The 13,300-nt window shown below is 39.3% G+C and overlaps 5 protein-coding genes across 5 annotated transcripts; 4 read left to right on the top strand and 1 right to left on the bottom strand.

Annotated features, from left to right (window-relative positions):
- Positions 1-88: 88 nt before the first annotated feature.
- LOC104821819 (probable cyclic nucleotide-gated ion channel 20, chloroplastic) lies at positions 89-4,015 on the top strand. Its single transcript, XM_010552821.1, has 12 exons — positions 89-933; positions 1,005-1,196; positions 1,276-1,374; positions 1,453-1,590; positions 1,687-1,935; positions 2,034-2,285; positions 2,441-2,586; positions 2,645-2,750; positions 2,850-2,954; positions 3,023-3,269; positions 3,536-3,698; positions 3,782-4,015. Exons 1-12 carry the CDS (start codon positions 475-477, stop codon positions 3,900-3,902), a joined length of 2,277 nt encoding a protein of 758 aa, XP_010551123.1. The 5' UTR covers positions 89-474; the 3' UTR covers positions 3,903-4,015.
- Positions 4,016-4,937: 922 nt separating this feature from the next.
- On the top strand, positions 4,938-6,412 carry LOC104821817 (50S ribosomal protein L18, chloroplastic). Its single transcript, XM_010552819.2, has 3 exons — positions 4,938-5,182; positions 5,553-5,714; positions 6,127-6,412. The coding sequence occupies exons 1-3, from the start codon at positions 4,985-4,987 to the stop codon at positions 6,274-6,276; spliced, it is 510 nt and encodes a 169-aa protein (XP_010551121.1). The 5' UTR covers positions 4,938-4,984; the 3' UTR covers positions 6,277-6,412.
- Positions 6,413-6,531: 119 nt separating this feature from the next.
- LOC104821818 (transcription factor HY5-like) lies at positions 6,532-7,687 on the top strand. The gene is made up of 3 exons (XM_010552820.2): positions 6,532-6,883; positions 6,962-7,106; positions 7,205-7,687. The coding sequence occupies exons 1-3, from the start codon at positions 6,853-6,855 to the stop codon at positions 7,383-7,385; spliced, it is 357 nt and encodes a 118-aa protein (XP_010551122.1). The 5' UTR covers positions 6,532-6,852; the 3' UTR covers positions 7,386-7,687.
- Positions 7,688-7,846: 159 nt separating this feature from the next.
- On the top strand, positions 7,847-9,447 carry LOC104821816 (rhomboid-like protein 14, mitochondrial). The gene is made up of 2 exons (XM_010552818.2): positions 7,847-8,316; positions 8,503-9,447. Exons 1-2 carry the CDS (start codon positions 8,098-8,100, stop codon positions 9,289-9,291), a joined length of 1,008 nt encoding a protein of 335 aa, XP_010551120.1. The 5' UTR covers positions 7,847-8,097; the 3' UTR covers positions 9,292-9,447.
- A 955-nt stretch (positions 9,448-10,402) lies between these two features.
- LOC104821815 lies at positions 10,403-11,186 on the bottom strand. Its single transcript, XM_010552816.2, has 2 exons — positions 10,942-11,186; positions 10,403-10,839 (listed from the first exon to the last, which is right to left on the bottom strand). Exons 1-2 carry the CDS (start codon positions 11,030-11,032, stop codon positions 10,709-10,711), a joined length of 222 nt encoding a protein of 73 aa, XP_010551118.1. The 5' UTR covers positions 11,033-11,186; the 3' UTR covers positions 10,403-10,708.
- Between the last annotated feature and the right edge of the window lie 2,114 nt (positions 11,187-13,300).

The following is a 13,300-nucleotide window of genomic DNA, read 5'->3' as shown; positions in this document are numbered from 1 at the left end:
ACACGACGCAATTATTGAATATACTAAACGTGTAAATCTTAAATGGTCAATAATGACACTGTAACAGGAAAGTGTACCACTCGTTCGGGAAATGCCCGGATTCGAAAGATCTCTTTCCTTTCCCAACCTGGAATTAATAAAGAAAGGACAAGACCACAGATCCCCCGCCGGCCCGTCTTTCTGTTCCGACACTTTTTTTTTTTTTTTGCAAGAAGATGTTTGAGAACAGAGCTCAGTGTCATCGTCATTTTTTTGGTTGAACAGTGTCATCGTCTTCTTCCTCCATCAGTCATCCAACTGCTCCTTCTGCTTCTACGTTTCCGGTGACTTCCTTCCTCCTCCTCCGGCGATATCCACTCTCCTCTCGCTCTTTCCACTCCCTTGCTTTATCAATTTTGCCAACGTCTTCTCCTTTCGTTGTCGGGTTTTTGATGTAAGGAGGAAGGTCGAATCAAATTGGCTCGCCCCCACGACATGGACAGGGAAAAGGACGAGAGTCCGATGCTGTCCGGAGAGGCGTACAGGGCATCCACTTACAGGACACGTAGCGTCTCCCTCTCCAATCCTCTCGCTCCCGACGTAATGCCTCGCTTTACGGGTCATGTCCGAACCCACCGCGGACCCACTTCCTCCTCCCAAATGAGTCAGAGCTGCCCGCTTTATTCTTCTTCTGCTGATCCCAAGCCCCACCCTCCTTCTTCCTCCTCCTCCTCTTCTTCGTCTTCATCATCTTATTCTTTTTCTTCTTCTCTTTCTCATTCTTTCACAGCGGAAAACAACAACAATTCCTCTCTATCCGATTACAAGAATGCCCATCTCTTCAGGTCTGGTCAACTGGGCATGTGCAATGATCCGTACTGCACTGTCTGCCCCTCCTACTACGCTCGCAGATCCCCTCGCCATCAACCTTCCAGAGCAGTATTCCCACCACTGGTAGGTACCTTAACGCCCAAGTAATGTCCCTCTTCTCTTGCCTCTGCTGACTCTCTTCTTTCTTTCTTCAGTTCCGCAATGCTCTCTACGATGACGCCAAAGGCTGGGTGACACGATTTCTCAGCTTTCTCAATCGGCATATCCCCGGAGTCATGAACCCTCATGCCAAAATCGTTCAACGCTGGACCAAGTTTTTCGCCGTCTCTTGCCTGTTGTCCATTTTTATAGACCCCCTTTTCTTCTTCCTGATATTAGTCCAACAGGTAGTGAATGTTTTTCCCTTTACAGACATGAGTCAGCAGCTTCTGTCTTGTCTTGTGATCCTATCATTCTGACCCGCAGGCCGACAAATGCATTGTGATCGATTGGGGAACAACTAAGGCTTTGGTCACTGTTAGGAATATAACGGATTTCATACACTTTCTCAACATCCTTCTTCAGGTGGGTTTCTTGCCTTAGTGGTCTCACCATCTCCAAGATGAATAAAAATCTCATTCTGCTTCATATTTGAACGCGCAGTTTCGATTGGCATACATAGCTCCCGAGTCCAGAGTAGTCGGGGCTGGAGAGTTAGTCGATCACCCGAAAGCAATCGCTCTCAATTACTTGCGAGGAAAGTTCTTCCTCGACCTGTTTGTAATGATACCTCTTCCTCAGGTAAACTTCAGTGTTTCATTCGCTACAGACTATCGAGCCACGTTTGATCGGAAGGGCGAACCTTCATTCTTGCAGCCCTTTTTTCTTATTCTACAGATTTTGATACTGCGGGTGATACCCGACCATCTAGGCACGTCCGGAGCAAACGGCGCGAAAAACCTTTTACGGGCTGCTGTCCTTTTTCAGTACATTCCAAAGTTGTACAGGTTTTTGCCTCTGCTTGCTGGACAAACTCCTACCGGATTCATATTCGAGTCAGCATGGGCTAATTTCATTATCAATCTTCTCACCTTCATGCTGGCTGGTCATGTTGTCGGCTCTTGCTGGTATCTTTTTGGCCTGCAGGTAAATCAGTTTTCTTATGAAGCATTGAGAAGTTATATATTGGAAAATCTATTGGTTCCCCCCGTCACCTCTGTTTGTTTCTGTTTTCCGATTTTCAGAGGGTTAACCAATGCCTACGAGATGCTTGTCGGAGCACTGAGCGCGACTGTACAACTCTGATAGATTGTGGGCGTGGAAATAACAATGAGATGGTGAAGTTGGCGAGAAGTTTATGGCGTAACGATTCAAATGCCGTTGCCTGCTTCCAAGAAGATGGTTTTCCTTATGGAATCTATGAAAAGGCCGTCAGTCTTACCAATGAGGCCAGCCTCTCCACAAGATACATTTACTCCTTGTTTTGGGGTTTTCAGGTAAACTAACTGACTGACTTCTATTCAAGTTCTGTCCTGAATAGGTTGTCTTATCGATGAACGGTTACAAATACCGAAAACCTGCTTGAATTAGATGTCGGATATTGCTAGTTGACGTTGTAGGACATACGTCCATTGTTGTCTTGTTCATGAAGCAAATCAGCACACTTGCTGGGAACCTAGTTCCGAGTTACTTTGTGTGGGAGGTCCTCTTTACAATGGGGATCATCGGGTTGGGGCTATTGCTGTTTGCTATTCTGATTGGCAATATGCAAAACTTCCTTCAAGCTCTCGGCCGAAGGTATTCCCTATCACTGGAGCGATTGATGATTATTGTGCCCATCTCCTTGCTTAACTAGGAGGATGGAAATGACGCTGAGAAGACGTGACGTGGAGCAATGGATGAGAAACAGACGGTTGCCAGAGGATTTAAGAAAGTACGATGAGCAGAGGCAGATGCCATTTGTCTGTTCGGATCATGCTTTAAAGACACGATCTCAAGCCCGGGCCGAGGCTAAACTCAAACGGTTTGTTGTTTGAAAATGTTGTCCAGGAGGGTGAGAGACCGGGCCTGCCACTAGAGGAGTCAATGAAGAGATGCTCTTTGAGAATTTGCCCGACGACCTCCAGAGGGATATACGGCGGCACCTCTTCAAGTTTCTCAAGAAGGTAAAAAGCAAAACAAGTATGCATCTTTATGATGGAAATTGAAGGATGATATACATATCTGTATGCAGGTGAGGATATTTTCGTTGATGGACGAGCCGATACTAGATGCAATAAGAGAGAGGCTGAGGCAGAGGACGTACATAAGGGGCAGCAATGTGCTGCACAGAGGGGGACTGGTGGAGAAGATGGTGTTTATAGTGCGAGGAGAAATGGAGAGCGTCGGGGAAGACGGCTCCATCCTTCCATTGTCGGAGGGCGGCGTCTGCGGCGAGGAGCTCCTCACCTGGTGCCTCGAACGCACCACCGGCATTTCAGGTACCTAGTTCTTTATATTCAAACCGTAAAGCAAAATAACACATCAAAGCACAAGAAAGAAAGAATACCAGTGTAAACCATGGACCAACGATATGATTAATATACCCTAGCTCAACCGGTGAAACGTGGACACTAATCGTTTTTTCGTCCCGAGCTCGAGCCTTAAATTGGGGAGGAGAGGGCAAATTCTAATCACATGGCTTGTTCTCGATCTCGAAATTAGCCTGAACCTCGATTAATATGATTGTGTAATGGAAAATGTGAAGAGGGGACAAAGATGAGGATACCGACAAAGGGGTATATGAGCAGCAGGAAGGTAACATGCGTGACCAACGTGGAGGCCTTCTCACTCGGGGTGGCTGACCTTGAAGACTTGACCACCTTGTTCTCCCGATTCCTCAGGAACCATCGTATCCTTGGCGCCATCAGGTTTTTTTTTTGGGTACCATATATTATATACTTTTTTATAAATAAAAATACGCATCCAAGTACGTATAAATATATATATACAGGTACGAGTCTCCGTATTGGAGACTACGAGCTGCTATTCAGATTCAAGTAGCGTGGCGATACAGAAAGAGACGGCGGCTTCGGCGGAAGATAGAGAGACGACCAATGAGTGCTGCTCAGTAAGGCAGCTTATATGGAGACTCTTGCAAGATAAAGATTTAATGATACATGTTTTTGCCAATTGTTTTTTATATATATAAATAATTGTTCTACAAGGTGTTTTTATAAACTCAATATATGGAAAATAGCATATAAATATTTAAATTTTCCAAAACTCCTATATAAATATTTAAACTTTTGATTTTTTTCCAAATAAACCATTTTCCGGTTTGGGTCGATTATTATTTTGTTATTCAATTAAACCGGTTCATCTATAGAGCTAACATGAATGTTTATTAGGATTTTTTAATGTTGAATCATAACTGTTTTTCCGGATTTTTAGATATTTATATAAGAGTTTTGAAAATTTAAGATATTTATATGAGAATTTTGTAGTTTAGATATTTATATAAATTTTTAAAAAAATTTAGGTATTTATATGTTATTTTTTCTAATAATAATATTCAAATCTGATATTTAATAAAACGCTCCTGAGTAATTTCACTTTACAGTTTTTTTTTTCTTTTCAAATTATAATTTTCCATCATAAAAAAAAATACCCACCTTTGTCGAACAAAAAACGGCATTTAAAATGATATTGAAGTTTTATTCGATAGCGGTTGTAAGTTAATAAATTGGTAGAATCGTTTTGTTGTTGTTAATTTTTATAATTTGTGTGGTTATTTTAGACATACTAATTGTAAGTATTGGTTTGTATAGACATTTAAAATATGATTTTTTTCTGAATTGAAATGTTATTTTATTGTTTATATAATTTTCGGTTTAATCTCGCGAGCCGGTCCATTAAATCCGCGACTTAGATGACGAAGAAAATGTTATTTTCTTGAACTGAATATTTTTTTTACCTGTTTAAAAAATGGATACTTTTTTTTATTAGGTTTTGTTTTGGAATAAACGAAAGAAATAGTTGGACCTATAATAAAACTTAAGGGGCCAAAAGTACAAACCAAGCAAAATAATGGGATGACATAAGCAACGTCAGAAAACTTAAGGGGCCAAAATCACAAATCGAGCAAAATAAAGCAGCGGAAGAGCAAAAGCAGATAAGGCAGGCACCACTACACTCACAGAGAGGGAGAGAGAGAATGGCGAGCGCGAGTGGATGCGGGTCGGTGAGCCTGTTGTCGAACCGCAGTGTATTCCTCGGAAGCGGACTGCAACACCGTACCGTTCTCGTGAAACCGTGGACTTGTCATCGTCAGGCTCCGTCTATTGTGGTCGCAGCCAAAGCCAGAACCAGGGGCGATGATCGAACCGCCCGCCATTCCCGCATCCGCAAAAAGGTCCTCTCGTTTCTGTCCTGTATATCTTGATTGTCCAGAAATTGGTTCATTTCATGTTCTTTGCAAGTGCCTCAGCCTTGGTTTCAGATTCATGTACTTATGTGCTTGTTTAGGTGTTATCTCAGCCTTGGTTTCAGTTGGAGGAAAACTATGCCCTAGATGATTAGATATTAGGTAACTTAGATGAGAAGAACAATATTTTCGTGGAATTGATATGCTATTATCATGGATTATTTGCGAATTGATGACGCCTTTCTATTCAGAAGGCTCCTCCCCATAACATTTTTCTTTCTGTTAGGAATCAATTTGATCCATGAGCTAGTTTCCATGGATACCCTTTTCTTCTCATCACTCTTTTCTTTTTTTACAGGTTTCTGGCACGACCGAGAGGCCAAGGCTCTGTGTCTTTCGCTCGAACAAACATCTTTACGTCCAAGTGATTGATGATACCAAAATGCACACCATAGCTTCTGCTTCGACCAAGCAGAAACCTGTCTCTGAGGAGTTTGATTTCACTGCTGGCCCTACAATTGTGAGTTCATAATTTCCCCCACCTTTAATCGATTGATGGCTCATTTGAGAAAATCGTATCTACCCGAGATAAAAGGTTTCCAGTCTGGTTCTTAATTCAATACACTATATGGTTATTTTTACTTTCGACAATCAATCATAACTACAGAGGCTTTTGTCAGTATTTACCAATTGTCTGCAATGCATGTGACCTGATAGCCTACTGCATCCACCAATCACAAGTACCAAACTTTTATGTCACTTTTTTGTAGCAATCTTCTACAATTAAAAGTTTTATACTTTTTTCCTCTCAAATTCCACCCGTTGATTCACTTGGCTTCAGCTGCGTTTCAGGCATTATCTTTGATGCTTTGATTAGGATTTGAGTGAGAGGGAAAAAAATTTCTAACAGTTAAAGATTTGGCATTGACCAGGAGGTGGCAAAGAGAGTGGGAGAAGTTATAGCAAAATCCTGTTTGGAGAAAGGGGTTACAAAGGTGGCTTTTGATCGAGGTGGTTACCCGTACCACGGGCGTGTAGAGGCTCTTGCAGATGCAGCGCGAGAACATGGGCTTCAGTTTTAAGGCAGTCTTGTGATTGTTTTTGGAGAATGCATGATTGATTCTGTGGAGTGTACTTTTCTTCTGTCGTTCTTGCACGATGTTGTTTAACTTGGAACTGTTCTTCATGTTAAAGTCTCAGTCTTTCTGCGGCATTCTAGGCATCTAATGTTTTCTACAGGTTGTATAATGTTGATTCTTTGAAATATCTCCAGAAGACTGCACATTGAAATATGGAGCAAACCATAATGGCGGGGGGTTTGCTTTTGTCCTTAAAAGAGACAATTATGGCTTTGGAATGCCTTAACTGGTTCTGGTTTTGAAGAGGATAAGATTCAAAAAGAAGCTCTAAATCTTTCTTCAGAAATGCAACACTGGAGGAAGCAGAGTCATTGAAGAGGGGGGTGGATGTTTGGGAGTTGCGGCTGTGGTTAAACAGACGTGTCCCTTTGCGGGCCAAAAGACTTGTGGGGAGAGAGAGAAGAGCAATAGTAGTGGTCCCTTCCCTTCTGAGATGGAGGAGCTGAACAACTGAGCAAATTCAAAACCTATCTCCCCACATCAACTTTCTCTTTTTGCTCCATCCCCTGAAGAGAATCCATGTCTTCCCTTCAGAAGCAGCACAAGATTGGTAGGCCATCTATATTCTCTTTTAGTGACTGAAGTCCTTTTTTTCTTGGATTTGTTAATTGGGTAATTTTTTTTGCAGAGGAGAGTGAGGAGGAGTTGTTAATGGTTCCTGATATAGAAGCAAGCACTGACCATAGTGCCTATAATGTCACCCATCCCGAGACTCAGAAGGGCCGCCGCCGTGGCCGTAACCCTTCGGACAAAGAGCACAGACGCCTCAAGAGGTAATGCCCCCTCAAGCTCCATGGTCTGAAATACTAATCCGTTGTGTGCATTAGACGCAAAAGAGAGAATCTTTGATGCATGGAAAAGACATGAGCAGGCTGCTGAGGAATAGGGTGTCGGCTCAGCAAGCGAGAGAGAGGAAGAAGGTGTATATGAGTGACCTGGAATCAAGGGCAAGGGAGTTGCATGACACGAATGCCCAACTCGAGGAGAAGATCTCTACTCTGACTAACGAGAACTCCATGCTCCGCAAGCTCCTCGTCAACTCAAGGCCCTAATCAACACTTAACTCCTCCTGTCTCAATCCCTCCTTCATTTACTGCTCTGTTTCACTCGACCCAAGAAGAGCGCATCACCTGCAAGGATAGATAATCTCTTTTCATAAATTTTACTACTGCCTTTGAACCTTTTTTTTGGTGCAAATTGTCCCGGCTTTGAAAGAGGCTATTTTAGCTGGGAATTAGGAAACTTTCAAAAGGGTTGTGACTGTGATTGTTGGTAAATTCTAGGGTGGCCATTTTGGTATCCGGTTCGATTCTTTCGGTTTTATAAAAATAGATACCAATAGGTTATTATATTATATCTGGTTCGGTACGGGTTCGATTTGGTTCGATTCCGATTTTTATTAAAAAATTCAGTTTTTTATTTTTATAAAATTCGCTTCGATTCGTTTCAATAAATTCTGTTTTTTAAATTAATATCATTCGGAAATTTCGTAGAATTCAAATCGAAAAAAATACCTCATTTTTTTAAAGTTATTTACGATTTGGTTCTTCCGAACCGAAACGGCTACCCAGCAAATTATAAACCGCAAAAATGGTCGTAAATGGGCCCCACACGTAAAGCCCAAACCCAAAAGGGGAAGAAGCCTCTCGAGAGAACGGTTCCTTCCTTTCCTTCCCCTTCTCATCAAATCCTTTCCTTACCAAGCTGCGACTCCTGCTGAGAGAGAGGAGTTAATTTTAATTTTCGAGTACGAGAACAGATTCAATGGCGAATTGGGGAGAAGGAAGAAGAAGGGGAGGAGGAGGGATGCTGCCGCTGCTAGCGCTGAGCACCGTCGCCGAGTACTACAGGTTGCCATGGAAGCCGCCGGTGACGGCGAGTCTTTTGGCCGCCAACACTCTCATCTATCTCAGACCCTCCTTCCTCGATCCTCTTCTCCCCCATCTCAGTGAGGTCTGGTTCAATCCCCACCTCATCGTCAAGGTATACCCTCTCTTTCCCCCTTTTCCTTCCTATTCCCCCCCTTAATTTACACCCGGATTCGGCTATTCTCATGTGGGCACGACACCCAACCCAATTGACAAATTTTCCGTAGTCCTTTTCGGTGGCGTTCTCGTTTTGAGGCATAATGGATTCACTTTCTTCCTTCTTCTGTGTTGGATTGAACAGCATAAGGACTTGAAACGCTTCCTTCTGTCGGCGTTCTACCATCTAAACGAACCTCACCTGGTTTACAATATGATGTCCCTTCTCTGGAAAGGCGTTCAGCTCGAAACATCCATGGGAAGCATCGAGTTTGCTTCCATGATCGTAGCTCTCTTGGGTATGTCCCATGGGCTCACCGTGCTGTTAGCCAAATCGCTTCTTGCCCTCTTCGACTACGACCGAGCCTACTACCACGAGTATGCTGCCGGGTTCTCCAGTGTCCTCTTTGCCATGAAAGTCGTCCTCAACGCTCAGTCTGAGGAGTACTCCAGCGTGTACGGCATCATTGTCCCGACCAGATATGCTGCCTGGGCGGAACTGATTCTAGTCCAGATGTTTGTCCCCAGCGCTTCGTTTCTTGGACACCTCGGTGGAATCCTCGCAGGGATTCTCTATCTGAGGTTGAAGGGCTCTTATTCAGGCACTGATCCCTTGACCATGGTGGTAAGAGGCGTAACCCAAGTTGTGAGCTGGCCCTTGAGGTTTGTGAACAATATGCTGCGTTCAAGGCGGCGGCAAAGGATTTCGGGGAGAGGAAGGGTGGGAAGAGGGCAGACGGGGATAGCAGGGTCTGGCATGTGGAGGTGCCAAGCGTGCACTTACGATAACTCCGGTTGGATAAGCGTATGTGAGATGTGCGGCACTGGACGCAGTGAAAATGGCTCGTCTGTGTATCAGAGACCGACCAGGCCGTCTTCCGGTGATCTGCCTGTGGAGGAGCTGCGACGTCGGAGAGTTGAAAGATTCGGTTGACCTCTAAGAGATACCGTGTGAATAATGCTTTCATGAGATCCAGACCATTTGCCTTTCTTACCAATTGTACTGATTACCTTCGACAGCCATTATTTGTCTTACAGCTCATCTGCTTTGCTGTTCATATGATTGTGTTAGATGTATTGATTGAGGTTAGACTTCGTTCACTTAGAGGTCCTGGGTGAAACCAACGAAGCAGCGGCCAAGGTTAGACTCAGACACTGTAAGCTGTCGATGATTTCTAGCTCTTGTTTGCTACAGCCGGTGGAGTGAGCCAAAGCTTGATCGACCATCTATGTAAATGATGATTGAGCCAAGAATTGAAGTCTTGAGATTGATGATGCTTTTGGACGCCAGTTTCCGGGAAAAGCTGTAGAAATTTTCCCAGGAAAAATATTGGGAAAAAACAAGAAAACTGAGAAGAAAACAAACACCACTCGATCGGTACAACGAAATAACGATTATAGAACATCCAACTTTTGTTTATCATTGCTTATTTTTGTTTTTTATATTAAAAATTAGGGGAAATCGCATATAAATAGCTGAATTTTTACAAAAATCCGACACAAATATCTTAACTATAAAATTTTTATATATATATCTGAATTTTTTAAAAATCATATATAAATACCTAAACTTTTGAAAAACTCTCAAATAAACCCAAAATACGTTAATAACATCACCTATTTTTATTTAAAAAAATATCTGAAATTTGTATTTATTTAAAATTTTTAAAAAAAAATCTAGATATTTATAAAGAATTTTTTAAAAATTTAGGTATTTATCACATATTTATATAGAATTTTTTTTGTAAAAGTTCGGATATTTATATGTTATTTTTTAAAAAAATTATCATCTATTTCGTAAATAAAAATATTTAGTCTAAAGCCTTTTCCCAGGCTAGCTTAAATGGAAAAGACAAGGAGCCGCCACAAGAGTCCGGTTTCCATCGTTGTCAATCACAATCCAAATCCATCTACGATTTTTATTTTCTTTTTGGATTAAATAATAGTTGATACATATGGAACCAATCGGGATTTTGAGATATCAATTATATATATATATATATATATAGTGTAATGTTTTACTGGACAAGAACCCAAGCTCAAAATTGGAACCCATCGTCGTGACGAAATGATGAGTGCATGTAGAGGAGAGGTACATGTGCACGTACGTACGGAGAGAGAAAGCATCAGAACACAAATCTTGAACCTAATTAAAGCGAGAGCGAAACGTACGGAATTCAGGACGAAACAATTGTCCAAGGCCCAACAAAAAAAAATCGCACCGGGACAAAAAAGATTGGTCACGGGGATTATGTCCGAATTCCGACTCAAGAGAGGGAGAAGAAAGAAGCCTCGACTAAATGTAACTATATGATATGTATGTACATGAAGGGGGGAGAAGGTATGTATGATCAAGAAGAGGAGAGATCGCAGGAGGAAGAGGGATTGGACTTGTCGAGGATAGACCACATGACGAGTACGTCTTCGTAGCCGCACGCCATCACTTCTCCCTGCAGCTCTCTCACCATCCTCCTCTCCTCCTCTGTTCATATATATATATATATATGTGTGAATATGTGGTTGATATATATATATATATATATATGATCGATCAAATTAAGGGGAAAACGTTACATATACATACCGGGGCGGGAAGTCGGCTGCGGCTGCGGCTGGTTGAAGAGTGTTGCCGCCTTCCTGAATGGCGTTGTTATTGTTTTCTTCCACGATGCCATTTTCCGCTTTTGAAATCTCCCAATCACAATCTCTGTGTGGATGGGGGGGAGCCCTGCTTCTGAGTTTATAGCCTTTATATATATATATATATATATATATAATAATTAATAATAAATAATAAATTAATAATGATGAAAAAGAGGCAAGATCCGCGATAAGAGCTCGGGAGAAGCATCGTTGTTTTCTTATCCTCAACATCGTTTGGCTGCCTTCCCTTCCCACATGCCCTCCCACGTGATTCCTTTTCCCCATCCCCTCCTCCATTATATAGATATCTCTTGTTCCGTAAATATTTCCCAATAACATTTTTTAAAAACAATATATAACCTTATATATATATATATATATATATATATGAGATATGGCAAAAAAAAATCCGAAATTTTGTTAAGGGAGACAACAATTTTAAATATTATATAAAATACAAAAGACAATAAATATCTTTCGTTTTACAAATAAATTTTACGATCTTTTATTTCTTAAAATCTATCCATAATTTTATTTTATAACTCTCTAAAATATATTTTTTCGATGAAACAAATTAGATAATCACTGAAAAACTGATCACTAATTCGACTGACACAAAGTTGTCTTTACAAAGTTCAAATATTTTTCAACGTCACGGTGACAACAGAACGGACAAAATCAAAATCAATTTCAAAAATTTGTATACCAATAGATACGAAAGATATTTCTTTGTTTCCACCAATAAGATCTACAAGGTTAATCAAATTAGAAAATTTATCATCATCCATATCAAATTGTTGATATAGATATTGAGTTCATGTTGAAGAGATACTTATTCCAAAGAGTCATCGGAATAAAATCTAACTAATTTTACCAAATTTGACATGTTAAACTCACGTAATGATTTAACATGACTCAAAACTATTATATAAATGTACAATTTTGAATTTATCTGGTCAAATAGATCATTAAATTTTTGAACATATACTTTTTTTTGAGAAATTTAACAATTGGTTAAATCAAACATGAGATTTATATAAAAATAAATTTATTAATATGATAAAAATATAAAAACAATTGAATAAAACATAAAAAAATTATTTAGAATCAAATTCATAATAACTTACCTATTTTTGGTTACTTTTAGTTTTTTTGGATTTGATTATGATTGATTTTATATTTTATTTTATCAAAGATTAAATATAATTTTGGAGTTGGAAAAAAATTTAAAAAAATGAAGAAGAATGTGAAATTAGTAGAAGAAAAAATTGAAAATAAGGTTTAGAGTAAAAAGTTGGAGGGGTACCACTTAAATTTCAGTGGGGCATTATTACAATTTAAATAAAAATGATAAGTATTTTTTTTAAATGTCTATGGGGGCAAGTACCCCACTCATATAAGTTTCGTCCACATTTATAGTGATTAATCTACAAAACTTTGAATTTTTTAAAAATTCAAGTAAAATCCACGAGTTTGTATAACTCATAAGTTTTATACTTTTATAATTTGTGTGATTTTGTATGTATATATATTAATTTAAATAAATTATTTAATTTAAATTTTATTTGAAATGATAATGTGATATAATTATGTTGATGGGTGTTGAAAAGTATGTCATTGTTACATCATCATTTTTGTTTGAGTTATGAAATATGAAAGTTTTGGACAAATTTTTTAAAAATAAAAATTTATAGATTAATTACGCTAGATATAGAGTTTAATTAGTATTAAAACAAAAGTAAATAGTTTTTTTTATTGATCTCGGAAGATTACAGTGGCTAGAGTTTGCTTTTCCTATATTTTTTACACATGGGAGGAGGATAAAGCCCAGAGTTCATTCACCTTTCCTAATTAATTCCTATGTCCATTTTTTTTTTGGGTTAAAGTTCAATTGAATCTTTGGTTTTTGTGTGACCATTAAGGATATAACATATTCCTCTCCATTATATCATCTGAACTAACGGAGGTACGGTAGATTGTAATTATTATGCGAGTATATAAAAAAATATATATGAATTTTTTAAATTTGCTAAATAATATATGAACTTTTAATTTGGTATAAAAATACACAAATTTTAAAAATTTCGTATAAATCCATACAAATTTCTTTACATACAGCTACAGTTATACAAAAACTAATTAAATTTAGTGTTTTTATAGGTTTTTTACGCAAAAAGTCAAAAAATCTATACAAAATAAATTTTTATATATTTATTTATCAAATTTAAAAGTTTTTATTTTTTTTTTACGATATTCGGTTGTTATTATAATACACCGTCGTGGATGCTATATGAGAACTA

The sequence above is a fragment of the Tarenaya hassleriana genome, unplaced genomic scaffold, assembly GCF_000463585.1.
Source record: "Tarenaya hassleriana unplaced genomic scaffold, ASM46358v1 Cleome34, whole genome shotgun sequence".
Classification (NCBI taxonomy): Eukaryota; Viridiplantae; Streptophyta; class Magnoliopsida; order Brassicales; family Cleomaceae; genus Tarenaya; species Tarenaya hassleriana.
The sequence above is the reverse complement of the archived record's forward strand: the minus strand, read 5'-3'. Positions and strand labels throughout refer to the sequence as shown.